The sequence below is a fragment of the Canis aureus genome, chromosome 23 (genome assembly GCF_053574225.1).
Source record: "Canis aureus isolate CA01 chromosome 23, VMU_Caureus_v.1.0, whole genome shotgun sequence".
NCBI lineage: Eukaryota > Metazoa > Chordata > Mammalia > Carnivora > Canidae > Canis > Canis aureus.
The window spans coordinates 28,557,830-28,572,264 of NC_135633.1; the positions used below are offsets into that span (position 1 = coordinate 28,557,830).

At 56.7% G+C, this 14,435-nt stretch overlaps 1 protein-coding gene across 2 annotated transcripts; it reads left to right on the forward strand.

Moving 5' to 3' along the window:
* Window positions 1-864: 864 nt before the first annotated feature.
* SERPINH1 (serpin family H member 1) lies at window positions 865-9,773 on the forward strand. Of its 2 annotated transcripts, XM_077867075.1 has the most exons (6): window positions 882-1,024; window positions 2,211-2,254; window positions 4,732-5,396; window positions 6,018-6,116; window positions 6,222-6,454; window positions 8,776-9,773. In XM_077867075.1, the coding sequence occupies exons 3-6, from the start codon at window positions 4,775-4,777 to the stop codon at window positions 9,076-9,078; spliced, it is 1,257 nt and encodes a 418-aa protein (XP_077723201.1). In that variant the 5' UTR covers window positions 882-1,024; window positions 2,211-2,254; window positions 4,732-4,774; the 3' UTR covers window positions 9,079-9,773. The 2 variants fall into 2 exon arrangements, with proteins under 2 accessions (XP_077723200.1, XP_077723201.1); XM_077867074.1 differs by lacking the exon at window positions 2,211-2,254 and having other exon boundaries at window positions 865-1,024.
* The last annotated feature ends 4,662 nt before the right edge of the window (window positions 9,774-14,435 follow it).

Here is a 14,435-nt window from a genome sequence, read left to right on the forward strand (position 1 = left end):
CTGTTCTCAGCCCTGTCTTTAGCACTTAGAAGAGACCTGAATGTCCAGTTTAGCTCAGAGCTCAAGGGACTATCAGTCATGGGTTGGTGGGGTGAGAGGGGTTGATAGTGAGCCCTGGAACCCCGGGAGGGGGCCCAGACAGGGAGGGGGCGGGGATAACCAAAGAGAGAGGGAGAGGGACCCATGGAAAAGAAGCAAGGAATGACAGCACCACATTCACACCCAAAGAAGGAACCGTGGCCCAGCAAAGGAAAAGTGACTTGCTTAGGATCATACAGCGTATTGCTTAGTGGACCCCCAGGGCTCTCCTTCCCGTGCACCCTTCCAGACGCAGCCGGACCACGGGGATCCCAGGACTCTCCAGAGTTAGGGGCTGGTATCGGGCTCGGTAGGATCCCTTCTCCCCTTAGGGCAGTCACTGAGGTCGAGGTGCGGATGGAGAAGCAGGCCGCCTCTCTATTTCTCACCCCCTCCCCAAGACACAGGAGACGGGCCCTGATTGAGGAGGGGGCGTGCCGGGGAACCAGTTAAGTTTCCGCCCTAACACCGGAGAGTGGATCTCCTCGGGGCAGAGCCCCCGCGGGGGCAGTGCTGCTGGCAGGCTGTGCCGTCCGGGGCCCGCAGGCTTGGGGGGGGCGCTCCTCTCCGGGGCCGCTTCCCGCGCCGCCGCCCCCCGCCCCCATCTCCAGGCCCGCGAAGGTCGGGAGCCCCGCAGTGCCAGCCGAGCCGAAGGGCCCGCGCCCCGCCCGGTGTGGGGGTCCCCGCGCCCCGCCCGGTGTGGGGGGCAGTAGGACCCAGGGGCCGGGTGAGGGCCCGCAGAGGGAGGGGCGGGAGCCGGGGCGGTCTGGGGGAGGTCTTTGGCTTTTTTTGGCGGAGCTGGGGCGCCCTCCGGAAGCTTTTCCAACTTTCCAGAAGTTTCTCGGGACGGGCGGGAGGAGGGGACCGCCATATATAGAGCCGGGGAGCCGCGAGCGGCGGAGAGGGGATCGGTCCGCGGTTCGCGAGGGGCTCTCGTCCGGCCCAGGTGAGGGCGGGGCGGGGCGGGCCGCGGGCGGAGGGCGCTCGGGGCGCCCGGGAGCGGAGCGGGGTCGGCGATGCCCGAGGGGCAGGCCGGGGCGGGCGGCCGGGGTCGGGCCCTGGAGGCCCCGCAGCAGCCGGGCCCGGGCGGTGACGGCCGGGAGGAGCCCGCGGGCTGGGAGCCCCGGGGAGGAGGTGGGCGGGGGCGGGGGCCGGGGCCGGGGCCGGCGGGGCTGGGGGGGAGGGCGCCCGAGCCTCCCGAGGCGGCTGGAGGGAAGGAGGTGGCGTGGCCGTGGCTTTCCCGGGGCGGGGGCGCCGCAGTTGGGACCGACCCCGGCCGTGGCCCCCCCGGCAGCGGCCTGCACGTGCCGAGGCTGGCGGCCGGGAGGAGCGCGGCCCGCGCCGTGTCCCCGGCTCCCTTCGGAAAGGCGGTGAGCGCCTCGCAGGGTCCGGCCCCCGCCGGGAGGGGAGGCGGCGCCGAGGAGGCTGCGAGTCTCCCGCTCCCTACGGCCCCGGCCGCGGGCGGCCGCCGAGGCGACGACTCCGCAGCCGGGCTTCCCTGCCCCCAGCGGGGACACTCCTGGGGCGGCCGCGGTGGAGGAGGAAGGAAAGCACTTCCAGCGGGGCGGCTCCTCCTCTTCCCGGTTTCCGGCAGGACCCTCCGGGCTGGAGGGCCCGGATGGAGGCTGGAGGAAAGCTAGAGGCCTTGGTTCCCTGGAAGTCTCTGGCTGGTACCACACCCTCCTGTCCTCAGATGGTTCGTCGGCCCATCCCCCCCTTCCTGAGCCCTCCGGATCCACTCCTTTTGTCTCTAGTCACCAGGATTCCCAGAAGGTGGTTTTTCTGTTTTTTTCTTAAACTCACTGTGTGATGGGCTACCACATCCAGGCTTCCTCAGGGGCTCTGTGGGTGCTCCTGGGAGGAAGGAGCCCTGCACTAGGATGCTTGACCCCTGCTGATTCTGTGGGATGTGGCACTGGCTCCCTGCCCCTCTCTGGCCTCAGTTGCTCTGACCCCACCATGAGATGAACAACTTCCAAGGCCTCTGTGGATCTGGGACTGATTATGCCTTACTTTGTGCCAGGGACAGTGTAGCTGGGGTCCCATTTGGGGATTGGGGCTTCCAGGCCCCACCTCACCAGCACCCCAGCTCTGCCCAATCCCACCCTCCTCATTCTTCTGTTTTCTTTCAGAATGAAAAAGGCAGGCATTGACCTCCCTCTGAGGCAGTTTCAAGGTACTTTAGACACCCTCAAGTGTTTGAGATCCTCTCCGGTGGCCCTCCTAGATTTGCTTCCCTTCCCTCTTACTTCCAGAAACCCAGAATCCAGTCTAAACTCAGTCTGGCTCGCTGTGGACACAGCCCTCAGTTCCCTGCGCATATATTTATTGTGTCCTTTGTGGGACTGTAAATTATCAAACCGTGGCCTCAGGGCTGGGATTTCTCTGTGGCAATGTGGGCTGGGCTGGGCTGGGCTGTGGGAGGCTGGCTTGCTTGCCGTGACTTGTCTTCCTCTGTGACTGCTGCTGGGTTAGCAGGGCAGCCCTTCTCCACAGCCACACAGCTGCCTGCACCTCCTTGCAGAGACACATGTGCAGACTCAAAGCCAAGGCCAGGGAGGCTCTAGGGCACCCTCTGGGACCTGAACCCAGGCCTTCTGCTTCCCAGGCTGGAAGCCCCCCTCTGCCGGGCGGATGGAGATAATTCAGTTTCCAGCCTGCCACGTCACCTAGAGCTGGAGTGGGAGCAGGAGCAGGAGCGCAGCTGTGTGGCTGCCTGAGGAATCCCAAACTAGTCATTTGGAGCTTGCTTGGAATGCCCCTCCCAGTCCTTTGAGGTTCTGGTTGGCTGTGGGTGGGGGCTGTCAAGATGGTGTCTGCCACGTGGCAGGGCCGTGAGCTGGGCTCCTTGACTGTCTCCTAATGGGATGCAAGTGGCCTCTGCCCGGGGTCTGTTCTCTGACATCAGCCGTATGAACTAGAGGTGGCCTTTGAATAGAGTAGCCGTATGCTTGTTATCTTGGCATAACAATTAGCAGTGCCCCTGTTTCATGTCCTCAGGTGTCCTTGGTTGTACAATAATTCTATGGTCATTCTGCCTTTGAGACTCCAGGCCTGGTGGGGAAGGAGCTAGGGCTGGGAGGAAGGCAGCCCGGGCCCTGGGATAGATCACCTCCCTGGTCTCTACTCTAGGTAGGGTACAGGTCTCTCTTGTGCCCTGCGTCCTCCCCTCACCCCTTTCCCCATGCATCCTTTGCTTCTCCTTTACACTGCACCTTCAAAGAGATGGCACCCCAGGCAGGGGGCCCTGCCCAGCTTCACAGGATGTCTGTAGCAGTGGAGTCTTCCCAGAAACCCAGTGCTCCTGCAGGCAGGCCAAAGTCCTGAGGGTCCTGCACCAGGATTCTGAATTTTCAGTCTGTCTTGAGGACCACGAGATGGGATCCGCCAGAGCAGTAGGATCCCAGCCTCCACCAGAGTTCCTTCCATCCCTTCCCTTTGCCCTGTCACCTCCTCTTCCATTCTGCCTGAAAGTAGGGAGGAAGCACCCCATGCAGAGACACTGTCCTGACTGGAAGGCAGTGAGGGGAGTGAGTGGAGGGAGGCTTGTTTTAGGGGCCACTGCTACCCTGGTTTGGGAAGGGTCTTGAGGGCAACCCTGAAGCCATAGAGCAGAGAGCCTGGGTGGCAGCGACTGTCAGATGGGAGGGCAGAATGGACCCTGAGATGGACCCAGCTTCCTGTGAACATCCGGCCAGCCTCTGGTGAAGGGGAGAGGGTGTCATTGCTCCTTTGAGCTGCCACTTACCCTCCTGCAGTATCCTTCCTCTCAGGAAACCTACCCCCTGCTCAGCTTTTGTCCTGGGGATTTCCCCTTCACTCCAGGGACCGGGGACTGCTGGGCAGGCATGTCCCTGCTAGGACACAGGCCTTGGGCTTGGAGACCTAGGCCGAGACAGCTGGGAAAATGGGGACCGGCCCTGAGAGAGGAGTGGACACACACTCAAGGTCACCTGTGGGGCAGCAGAGTAGAGCATCTGGGCTCCCCCACTTAATGAGTGAGCTAACCAGTGACTCATTAACATTCCAGGCCAGAAGGAAAGGCGTGGGGGGAGGAGCAGGCCTTCAGCCTGTCCCAACAGGACATCCTTTGCCTAGACACCTGTGCTTCATGCAGACCCTCAGTCCCTCTGCCACTTTTTTCCCACTGGAAACCACCCGGCGGCGGGGCGGGGGTGGGGTGGGGGGGTGGGGAGGTATGAGATCAGAGCTAATCTTTATACAAACCGAGGACTCTTATGTCTGGCCAGGTGGCCCTGGTTTCTGTTCATTCAGGAACACCTGAGGCCTATTGTGTGCTTAGCCCTGGAGATACAGAGGGAAACCAGGCTGGCTAGATTTCCTGTCCTCTTGGAGGTCATGGACTAGTTAGGGATGGAGAGAAACGCATAATGAACTCATAAGACTAAATGTCTATTCAGTTTAAGAAATCAGTAGAGTGGAGGTGGTGACTTTCTAGAAATCCTGCTTTGGATAACGGGGTCAGGGTAGGCCTCAGAGAGAGTGAGCAGAGTGAGTCCTCTGACCTGGGCAACCTTGAGTTAGGGCCAGAACTCTCTGGCTCCGATCTGCAGGGGACTTGGTGGCTGCTAGAAGGCAAGGGATGGTCATCGGGGAGGAACACCCAGGGCTTCAGGGCCACCCTCTCTGCAGCCCTCACAGGTCCTCCGTGGTGCCTCCAATCCGTCTCCCAGCCATGCGCTTCCTCCTGCTTCTCAACACCTGCTGCCTCCTGGCCGTGGTCCTGGCGGCCGAGGTGAAGAAGCCCGCGGCTGCAGCGGCCCCCGGCTCTGCCGAGAAGCTGAGCCCCAAAGCGGCCACGCTGGCCGAGCGCAGCGCCGGCTTGGCCTTCAGCCTGTACCAGGCCATGGCCAAGGACCAGGCGGTGGAGAACATCCTGCTGTCACCCGTGGTAGTGGCCTCGTCCCTGGGGCTCGTGTCGCTGGGGGGCAAGGCCACCACGGCATCCCAGGCCAAGGCGGTGCTGAGCGCGGAGCAGCTGCGCGACGAGGAGGTGCACGCGGGCCTGGGCGAGCTGCTGCGATCGCTCAGCAACAGCACCGCGCGCAACGTGACGTGGAAGCTGGGCAGCCGCCTGTACGGGCCCAGCTCCGTCAGCTTCGCCGAGGACTTCGTGCGCAGCAGCAAGCAGCACTACAACTGCGAGCACTCCAAGATCAACTTCCGCGACAAGCGCAGCGCCCTGCAGTCCATCAATGAGTGGGCGGCGCAGACCACCGACGGCAAGCTGCCCGAGGTCACCAAGGACGTGGAGCGCACGGATGGCGCGCTGCTGGTCAATGCCATGTTCTTCAAGCGTGAGTCTGGAGGCGAGGGGTGGCAGGGCACAGAGCCCTCCGCAGCCGGGGTGGGGGATGCAGCTCAGTGGGCGTTGCCCGAATGCCTGATGGGTGCCAGGGCAGAGGGCAGCCGTGGTGGTGGCTGAGCTGAGGGTCCTCCTTTTTTGTTGTTGTTGTTTTAAGATTTTATTTATTTACTAGAGAGAACGAGTGGTGGGGTGGGGCAGAGGGAGAGAAGCAACCTCCCTGCTGAGCGGAAAGTCTGATGTGGGGCTCCATCCCAGGACCTGGAGATTATGACTTGAGCTGAAGGCAGCCACTTAACTGCCTGAGCCACCCAGGTGCCCCCAAAGGGTCCTCCTTCTGAAGGCATTCCTCTGTTGTGTGGAACCAGCCAGGCCCTGAGCATAGAGAGCCGCAGCTTCAGGCAGCATGTCCGGGGGTGAGCACCCCTGCCCCCCAAAGCGGGGGAGTATGTACTCTGTGGGCTGGATGCTCAGAGGGGTGGTGGGCTGCAGCTGAGTCCCAAAGACTGGAACAAAGGCTTGTGGCAGAGAGAAATCCAGGGGGGGTACAGTTGGAGGTCTGTGTCCCAAGTGTCCCCCCTGTTTCTGACCTGGTGTTCTGCTTCCACTACAGCACACTGGGACGAGAAGTTCCACCACAAGATGGTGGATAACCGAGGCTTCATGGTAACCCGTTCCTATACCGTGGGTGTCACGATGATGCACCGCACAGGTGGGCACCCTGGGAGCTGTGGGCCGAGGTGGGGGTATGCGGGTGCTTGCAGCCTGGCCTGCCCCTAGAGCAGCATGCCCAGTGCCCTCTCTGCTGCCCTCCTAGGCCTCTACAACTACTACGATGATGAGAAAGAGAAGCTGCAGATTGTGGAGATGCCCCTGGCCCACAAGCTCTCCAGCCTCATCATCCTCATGCCGCACCACGTGGAGCCCCTTGAGCGCCTTGAGAAGCTGCTGACCAAGGAGCAGCTGAAGATCTGGATGGGGAAGATGCAGAAAAAGGCTGTTGCCATCTCCCTGCCCAAGGGTGTGGTGGAGGTGACCCACGACCTACAGGTGAGGGGTGGCCCACCTTGGAGTCTGTAGGGCCTAGAGGAGATGGATGTTTGGGGCACCCATTCGTCAGCTCAGCAGGTCTGCCCTGGGCCTCTGTGGGTGTCCAGGCAGTACTGGGCACTGCTGGGGGAGGAGGGATGGGACCTGCCCTTTGGGAACATGAGGATGACCTCAGTAGCTAAATACACCTGGATGCCTGCCATATGCCAGACCCTCTTCTGAGCACTTCATATATATTCAACTTTTAATCCTCAAATTAGCTTCGTTAGGTAGGACCATCAAGCTTCTTAGAGATGAGGAAACTGAGTCTTAGGAAGGCTGAAGAGCTTATCCAGAGTCACACACAGATGGTAGCTCTGGTGTCTGGCACCAGGCCACGTCCTGAATCTGTGCCATGTTGCCTCTGAGAATCTGAGGTGGCCCCAGTTGACACACTGGTCGAGCTGGACGGTTGTCCCCCACACGTCAGGAAGACTAACAGTGGCTGTCAGCAATGGGGCACTAGGGATGGCTGGAGACTGACTCCATGCACTCAACAGTGTTTTCCCCTCCTGACCATCCTGGGGCCGGGGGGTGGCCTGTGACTTGGAGAGAAGTTATGACTTGCCAAGGTACCCTTGGTTAGTAAGCAGTGGAGCTGTAGTGAGTCCTCAGGGTGAAAACTCAGGGTGGCCTTTTTGTCAGCCAGGAGAGACTTTTACCTGCTCAAAAGAGGAGGCTTTTATCTCATTCCTGCTTTCGGTGCCAGAAATGGTTCCTTGGCAAGCCTCTCCCTCACAGAATTAAGACCCGCTGCTGACACTGTGGACAGAAAGCTTGAGATGAAATGGGGCATAGGCTGCACACCACAGGCTAATGGCACTTGCGCAGTCTGTACTGTGGATCGTGCTGAGCTTTCCAGACAGGGGCCATGGCCATGTCCTTCCTGGGCCCGCCCCAGGCCCTCCCCAGCTCCTCCTGCTGTGATGAGACTCCATTGCCCCCCCCCCTTTTTTTTTCCTTGCATCTTCCTGTAATCCTGGATGGACACACCAGTCACAGGGATACATTTAAGTTGAGAGACGTGAAGTGTGTGACTTGTAGAGGGTCATTGGAACTGGAATAGCCAGCTGGGCCTGGAACACAGGTCTCCGGACCCCCTGACCCTCAGGCCCACAGGTCAAGTGTGTGTTTGGCCCTGCCAGGGAGGTGGGCTGTTCTGCAGAAGCCAGACTGCAGCTGCTGGTGACTCAGGCTGCAGTCCTGCACTGCTGTGTTTTCCTCACCGAGAGTCAGGGAGGAGGTGGGACCTGGGCCCTGCCCTGGGAGAGCTCTGAGCCAGGGGCAAGAGACAGACAGGCCTAGACATTGAAACAGAGAGAGGCTGGGGTGCTGAGCCCCAGGGAGGCAAGGCTTCCCGGAAGGTGGGGTGGTGAAAGCATCCTATAGGGATGCAGGTAGGCCATCGACACACCGTTGCACTTGCCAGTTGTTCAATAGACTCTTGGATAGAGAGCCAGGGGGCATGCTAAGGGGTGAGGCCATGGTGCAAGCACAGTTCACGTGTGAAAGAGCTGGCTCCTGGGGGCTCTGCAGGGCCATGAAAAATGTGTGTTGCGGGGAATGCGTGTTTGTGGGGGTAGGTTTTAATTTTTCACTATGGAAATACATAAAAGTATATTTAAAATAGGTCAGCATAGTGAGCCCTCCCCCATGTATCCATCCCCAGCTGCAACCATCAGTAACTCATGACCAATAAGGCTTCATCTATACACACCCGTTGCTCCCCCATCAGATTATTTTGAAGCAAATCCCAGGCATCTGCCACTCTGAACAGGTTTAAGCCCCAGGGTTATATAGTCATAGCTATCCTTAGATTAGTCTTTCTTAAATTTGAGTGTGCCAAGAATTACCCAGAGATTTTGTTAAGGAAGGTTCTCGGGGCCACCCTCCGAAATTGTGATTTAGTGGCTCTGGGAGGTGTGGGTCAAGAAATGTGTTTCCTGGAAGCTCCCAGGTGGTGCCCCTACTAGCTGCCCACGATCCATACTCTGAGAAGGACTGATCAGGATTACTCGGCAGGACCAGAGATGAATGCTGCCTTTCCTGCAAGCCTCAGTTTTCTCATTTGTGAAGTGGCTTTTAGAAGCTCTTGCAGTGTTGTCATGAGACCTACGAAGCAGTGGTTCGAAGTGCCCACATCATGTCTAGCACACAGAAGGTGACTGGGAGGGGGACAGACAGAGTAGGAGATGATGGGTGGTGTGGGTAGAGGGTGAGGGTCTAGAAGCCTTGCCCATCGTGGCCTCACCTGGCACCTCTCCCACCTCCCGGTCCTGCAGAAACACCTGGCTGGGCTGGGTCTGACGGAGGCCATTGACAAGAACAAGGCAGACCTGTCACGCATGTCAGGCAAGAAGGACCTGTACCTGGCCAGTGTGTTCCACGCCACCGCCTTCGAGTGGGACACGGAGGGCAACCCCTTCGACCAGGACATCTACGGGCGCGAGGAGCTGCGCAGCCCCAAGCTCTTCTATGCTGACCACCCCTTCATCTTCCTGGTTCGAGACACCCAGAGTGGCTCCCTGCTATTCATTGGGCGCCTGGTCCGGCCCAAGGGTGACAAGATGCGAGATGAGCTGTAGGGCCCCAGGGTCACGGGATGGCAGGAAGCAGCCGAAGGCTCCTGAGACACATGGGTGCTATGGGGGGGGCGGGGGGGGGGAGCTGAGGTACTGGCCTTGGATGTTCCATGGGGTGGGGTGGGGAAACAGAGCAGGCTTCCTGTGTGTCTGAGCAGACCTTCCCAGCCAGAATTCACTCTGCTTGGACATGGGCTCCCAGATACCACGATGCTGAGCCCAGACACCCCGCATTCTGTGGGACCTGCTAAATAGTCCTGTCCTGCCCTCAGAGTCCTGGGATTAAGCCTGCCTCAGTGTTCATATTTATAGCCAAATGCTTTCTCATCTGTGAGATGGAATCAAACTAGGGGGGGTTCAGCCCAGCCCTGTGGAATGGGGGCCCTCTCTCCCTGACTCTACCATCACCTCAGCCCTCTCTCCAGCTCTATTCCAATCCTCTCCCAACTCCCCTCAACTATAAAATGAGGTGCTGCAGCCCCTGGGACAGGCACCCCCATGATGGCCCTGGCCCCAGTGAGAGGGATCGGGAAATAGCTTGTGGGCAGACTCTGGTCAGGCATCATGGGGCTGAACTTTTGTTTTTCCTTTTGTAGATTTTCAAAGGTGGGGAGGGCAGGGGAAAAATGAGCCTTTGTTGCTGTCAAACCAAGAACTTATTTGTACAATTTTTTTTTCAATAAAACTTTTCCAGTGAAGTTTTGTTGGAGCATGGAGGGTGATTGGCTCAGAGATTCCCATGTCATTCTTCCCAGGGGACAAGGGCTCCTTCTGTTGAGCTGGGGCCCATGTCAGGCCCTGAAATGCTGGCAAATAACTGCACGCCCAGTTATCCCAGCCAACTTGAATTGTTTTGGCCCTGGCTGCTCTGGAAAGACAGTGGCTGCAGGGCTGGAATGACCATGCTGGACCTGGAGCCCAGGGCATTCCAGACTTGAGCTTTGGCCGTCTAGTCTTCAGCCTCCTAGCTTTTTGCTTGAAGCTGACCTCGTCCATACCCAGGGCCAGGTGTGCCTGACTGGGTAGGGCTTTGGCAGGGAGGAGCTTATGGGATCCTGGTTCTATTGGGGTTAGTAGCAGGAGAGGAGGAGGGACCTGACAGTCCTCATACTGGTTCCCTCTCATGGTCCTTGGGGCTCCTGATACCATAGCTAGGGAGGGTGAGGGTGAGTGGTATGCACAGGACAGAGACCTGTGGCAGAGGAGCAGAGGAGACTGGATTAAAGCCCCATCTGCTGCTCGTTGGCTATGTGGTCTTGGGCAGGTCCCTCTCTCTGGCTTCTAACAACTTTGCTCTGGGATTGTTGGTCCAGGGAAGGAGCCCCTACCTGGCTGGGCAACACAGAGAGGTAGCTTTGAAGGGCCAGCTGACTCACTCCTATTAGTACCACAACAGAATTTTAACACAGCTGTCAGAACTCCAGGTCTGTCCCGAGCTGTGGGCCCAATAAATTAGCTCTGCTCTCAAGGGGCTTATTTGGAGGTGGAGACTTACAGTGACAAGTGTGCTCATCATCCACTGTTCTGGTCCCCTGGGTCATTCTGTTCCAGACTTATCACACTTATTCTCCTGCCTCAGGGCCTTCGCACTTGCTCTTTCTGTTTGGCAAGCGGTTCTTTGTCAAGGGTGCCTTTTCTGTCATCCAGAACTCAGCCCGGATGTCATTTGCTCAACAAGGCCTTCCCTGATAACCCAATAGAAGCAGCTCCTCCACTGCTGCAATTTCTGTACTGTTTTCTTATTATTCTGACTCCTTGATGCTGTGAAATTTTCCACGTTTGGACTCATCACTGTCTCCCCTATTAGAATGGAAGCCTCACAAGAGTAGGGACCACGTCTTGTTCACCACTGTGTGTCCTGCACCTGGACTCGGTATCATACACACATAAGAAACTAAAAACATATTCGCTGGGTAAGTGAAGCAGCTTAGAAGGGTACGGAGGCTGTGGGAGTACAGAGGAGGGAACCATGACTGCCTTGGGGAGATAAGGAAGGCTCCCAGGAGGAGGTGAGATGGGTTGCCTTGAAGAGTGAGTTGGTATTTTCTTTTTTTTTTTTTAAATCAGAATAATGATTTAAATATCAGCTGGTACTACCTTTGCATTTTGCTTCTAACACCATGTTTGTGCCAAACACTGTGTCAGTCACTTGATATATATAATTTTATTCCAGTCTTTTAGCAGCTTGCCTAGGTAGGGATTATCCCTGTGTTAGTGGTGGGATGCCCGAGGCCCCAGAGCGCAGCCAGGGTGCTAAGCGGGTATTGCTTCTAGGAAGGGCAGGAGAGGAACTGGCCGGATTCTAATAAGGTGTGTAGCCTACTTAGAGTCTACCTATGTGTGCTGTCCCGCTGTCCCACTTATTCCCCACAGTAGCCCAATTAGGTGGGAAGTCATCCTGATCACACAAGCATGGCTCCGAGGCAGAGGAACACTAGACAAGCACCCGGGACTCCGGGGCCAGGAGTTCAGCCTGTGACAGCTCCCTCAGCAGGAGGGAGTGCCCTGCCAGTTGGGAGCTCAGAGCAAAATACACCAGGCCTGGGTGTGGGGGCCACCCAGATGACACAGAAGGGCCCTGAGGTCATCTGGGCACATGCAGGGGTGGTGGTGAGAGGTCTGTGCTCCCACTTCACAGTGAAGGGTGGAGTTGCTGGTATAGGAGGTGGCAGGGCAGGTGGCAGAGGCAGATGGGTCAAGGTTGGACCGGAGCTGGACACCAGGCCAAGTGCCTCCAGTGGCCCATCCAGATCCCGTGTGGAGCTTCCCAATGGGGCTGTTGGAAGGAGGTCCTGTTATTCCCACCATGCTGCTCGTTAAAGTTGCAGAGATAGGACTGCTGAATCGTGAGGGTCCTGGATGTGGCTCAAATATGGGGACATGGGGTTTAACTTTCTACTGAGGGTTGATCATGTGCCTGGCCCTTGCTGTGTATGATCTCATTTAATCTGCAGAGCTTCCCTAAGGGGTAGCTACTACTGTCCCATGTTACAGATGAGAAAGAGGCTCAGAGAAGTGAAGTAGCCGGCCCAAGGCCACCCAGCAGGTCAATGGCAGGACCTGGCCTATATGGAAACCCAAGTCTCCTGGCTGTGGAGGAGAGAAGTCGTGGACAGGGATGAGTGCCACATTCCACAGTCACCGATGGGATTCTATGTAACCTTAACCCCAGTCCCTGCAGCATGGAGCTCATTATCCTGCACCTATGGGAGAGGAAACGGAGCCCAGCTGAGACCTCCTTGAGAGCAGGCCCTGGTCTGCCCATGTCCTGCTGCAGCCTATACCTAGCACAATACCTGGTACAGAGGAGGTGCCTAATAGATGCTCACTCCAAGGAAGTGGTCCAGTGGGTGCTCCAGTGCTTAGCTGCAGAGGCACTGGAGCCTGACAGCCCTGGCCTATGGTCCAGAATTCTCAGGATTCTGAGAGGATGAGGCAGGAGCTAAGGCCCTGGGGCCTGGGCTCTGCAACTTGCATCGTCACCTCCACACTCTGTCGGTCACAGTCGTGAGGGACACCCAGATCCTAGGGGTGAGGAATAGACTCTACTTCTCAATGGCAGGAGCAGCAAAATAGCATGGACATGTTTTCAATTTACCAGTCAGGGGCAGGCAGTTCTCAGGTCCCACTCCCATTGTCTCCAGTCCCAGAACTGGAGTTTAATGGGTGCCTGCCAGAGGGGACTAGTTCCAGAGTCAAATCTGGAAGGAGGAAGCATACACATCAAAAGAACCACAAGACTTTGCTAATTTACATCAGCACAAAATGTGGAAAACATAGGTAGGAACATTTTCTATGGGTGCTAGTCTATGGAGGGAGAAACGATTTCATTGGCTTGAATTTGTTTATAATACAGGATACATTTACCTGAGATCTAGATTCAGCGTGCTCATCAGTGTGAGCAGCAAAGGGTGCTTTTCATTGTTGGCTTAGCAGTTGATTGAACTCTAGATTCAATCAGGAGCTGTGCTTTATTGCTGTTGAAATCCCAGGAATTTCTTGCTTTAAAATAGAGGAAGAGGGGCACCTGGGAGGCTCAGTGGTTGAGCATCTGCCATTAGCTCAGGTCGTGATCCCGGGGTCTTGGGACTGAGTCCCGTATCAGGCTCCCCATTGGGAACCAGCTTCTCCCTCTGCTTGTGTCTCTGCCTCTCTGTGTCTCTCATGAATAAATAAATAAATAATCTTAAAAAAAATAAAATAGAGGAAGGAGCCCAAAGCCTAAGAGAGGGAGGAATGTTAAGGTGGGTTTACCCTGTGTGATCCGCTCCCATACCCCCTAGCCAAGTTCCACACTCCTGGCTTTCTCTTACAGAGCCTGTAGCAAACTCCCTTTACCAAGACATAGGGACCTCCATTAGTGAGGGCAGTGTCTTTGAAACGTGATGCACTACTTGCTCCCTGCAGGCTAGGGATGCTGGCGGAAGATGCTGCCATAGAAATGGGCTCCATAATTTCAGTGGAAATGCTGGGGTCCCGGGGGAGTGGAGCACATAGAGCAGCACTTGGCCTTCTGGAATATCAGACATCAGGCGGTACTCAGAATGGTCTAACTTACAGATATCTTCAGCAGAGGCTAATTGCTCAAAGGTCAGATAGAACCAAAGGAACCAAACAGGCAGCCTCTAAGTCCTCCTTCATCTGTATAACAGAAGCAACAGAACAATAAACAGACCCTTCCAGGTTGGGCTGTAGAAGCCCAGCTTGAGCCACTATGAAAGAGAGCCTCAGTTCTCTCCCCCAAAGCCCCTTGAATGGAAGAGGGGCCGGTACACTTCAGAGCAAACCCTTCAATGGCACCCAGACACGTACTGTAAATCTTTCCTGGGCCCTTTGCCCAAGAACTGTGCTCTGTCAAGGGAAAATACACAGATTTTTCAGGGATTAGCAGACCTTGAGTCTATTTAATGCTCATTTCTGAAGACACAGAGAACCACTGTGTAGGGGCTCAAATGGGTCAGGTGGTAATTGGAGTTCAGACCCAAGTCCAGGCATGCTGCACCCAGTGAGACTCTGGACTTGTCCTGAAATAATTTTCTTAGTTTCAGGGTGTAAAATTGAAATTTACAGGTGGAATTCACACATGACTCTCCAGGCCTATGGAATAAGGGGCATTATAGTAGAAAGGGGCAAGTAGAAGCCCCTGGAACTTCCCCTTCTTACCAATCAATACACTGAAATAATGATTCAACTCCAGGAAAATCATAGAAACTCATGCCATCATCAAAGTCTTGAAAGTGGCAGGGGTGGTGTCTGTCATGTGCTCCTTAACTCACTGGTTTGGCCTCTGCAGAAGGCACAGGTTTCAGAATGACAGGGAGCTATCGCAGGCTTACTCAGATGATGATTCCAGTTGCAGT

Bases quoted from the DNA above. Each gene is read 5' to 3' on its own strand.
- SERPINH1 (XM_077867074.1), top strand. From the start codon at position 4,775: ATGCGCTTCCTCCTGCTTCTCAACACCTGCTGCCTCCTGGCCGTGGTC. The intron at 6,117-6,221 runs GTGGGCACCCTG...CTGCCCTCCTAG, and splicing joins CACGATGATGCACCGCACAG to GCCTCTACAACTACTACGAT. The intron at 6,455-8,775 runs GTGAGGGGTGGC...CCGGTCCTGCAG, and splicing joins AGGTGACCCACGACCTACAG to AAACACCTGGCTGGGCTGGG.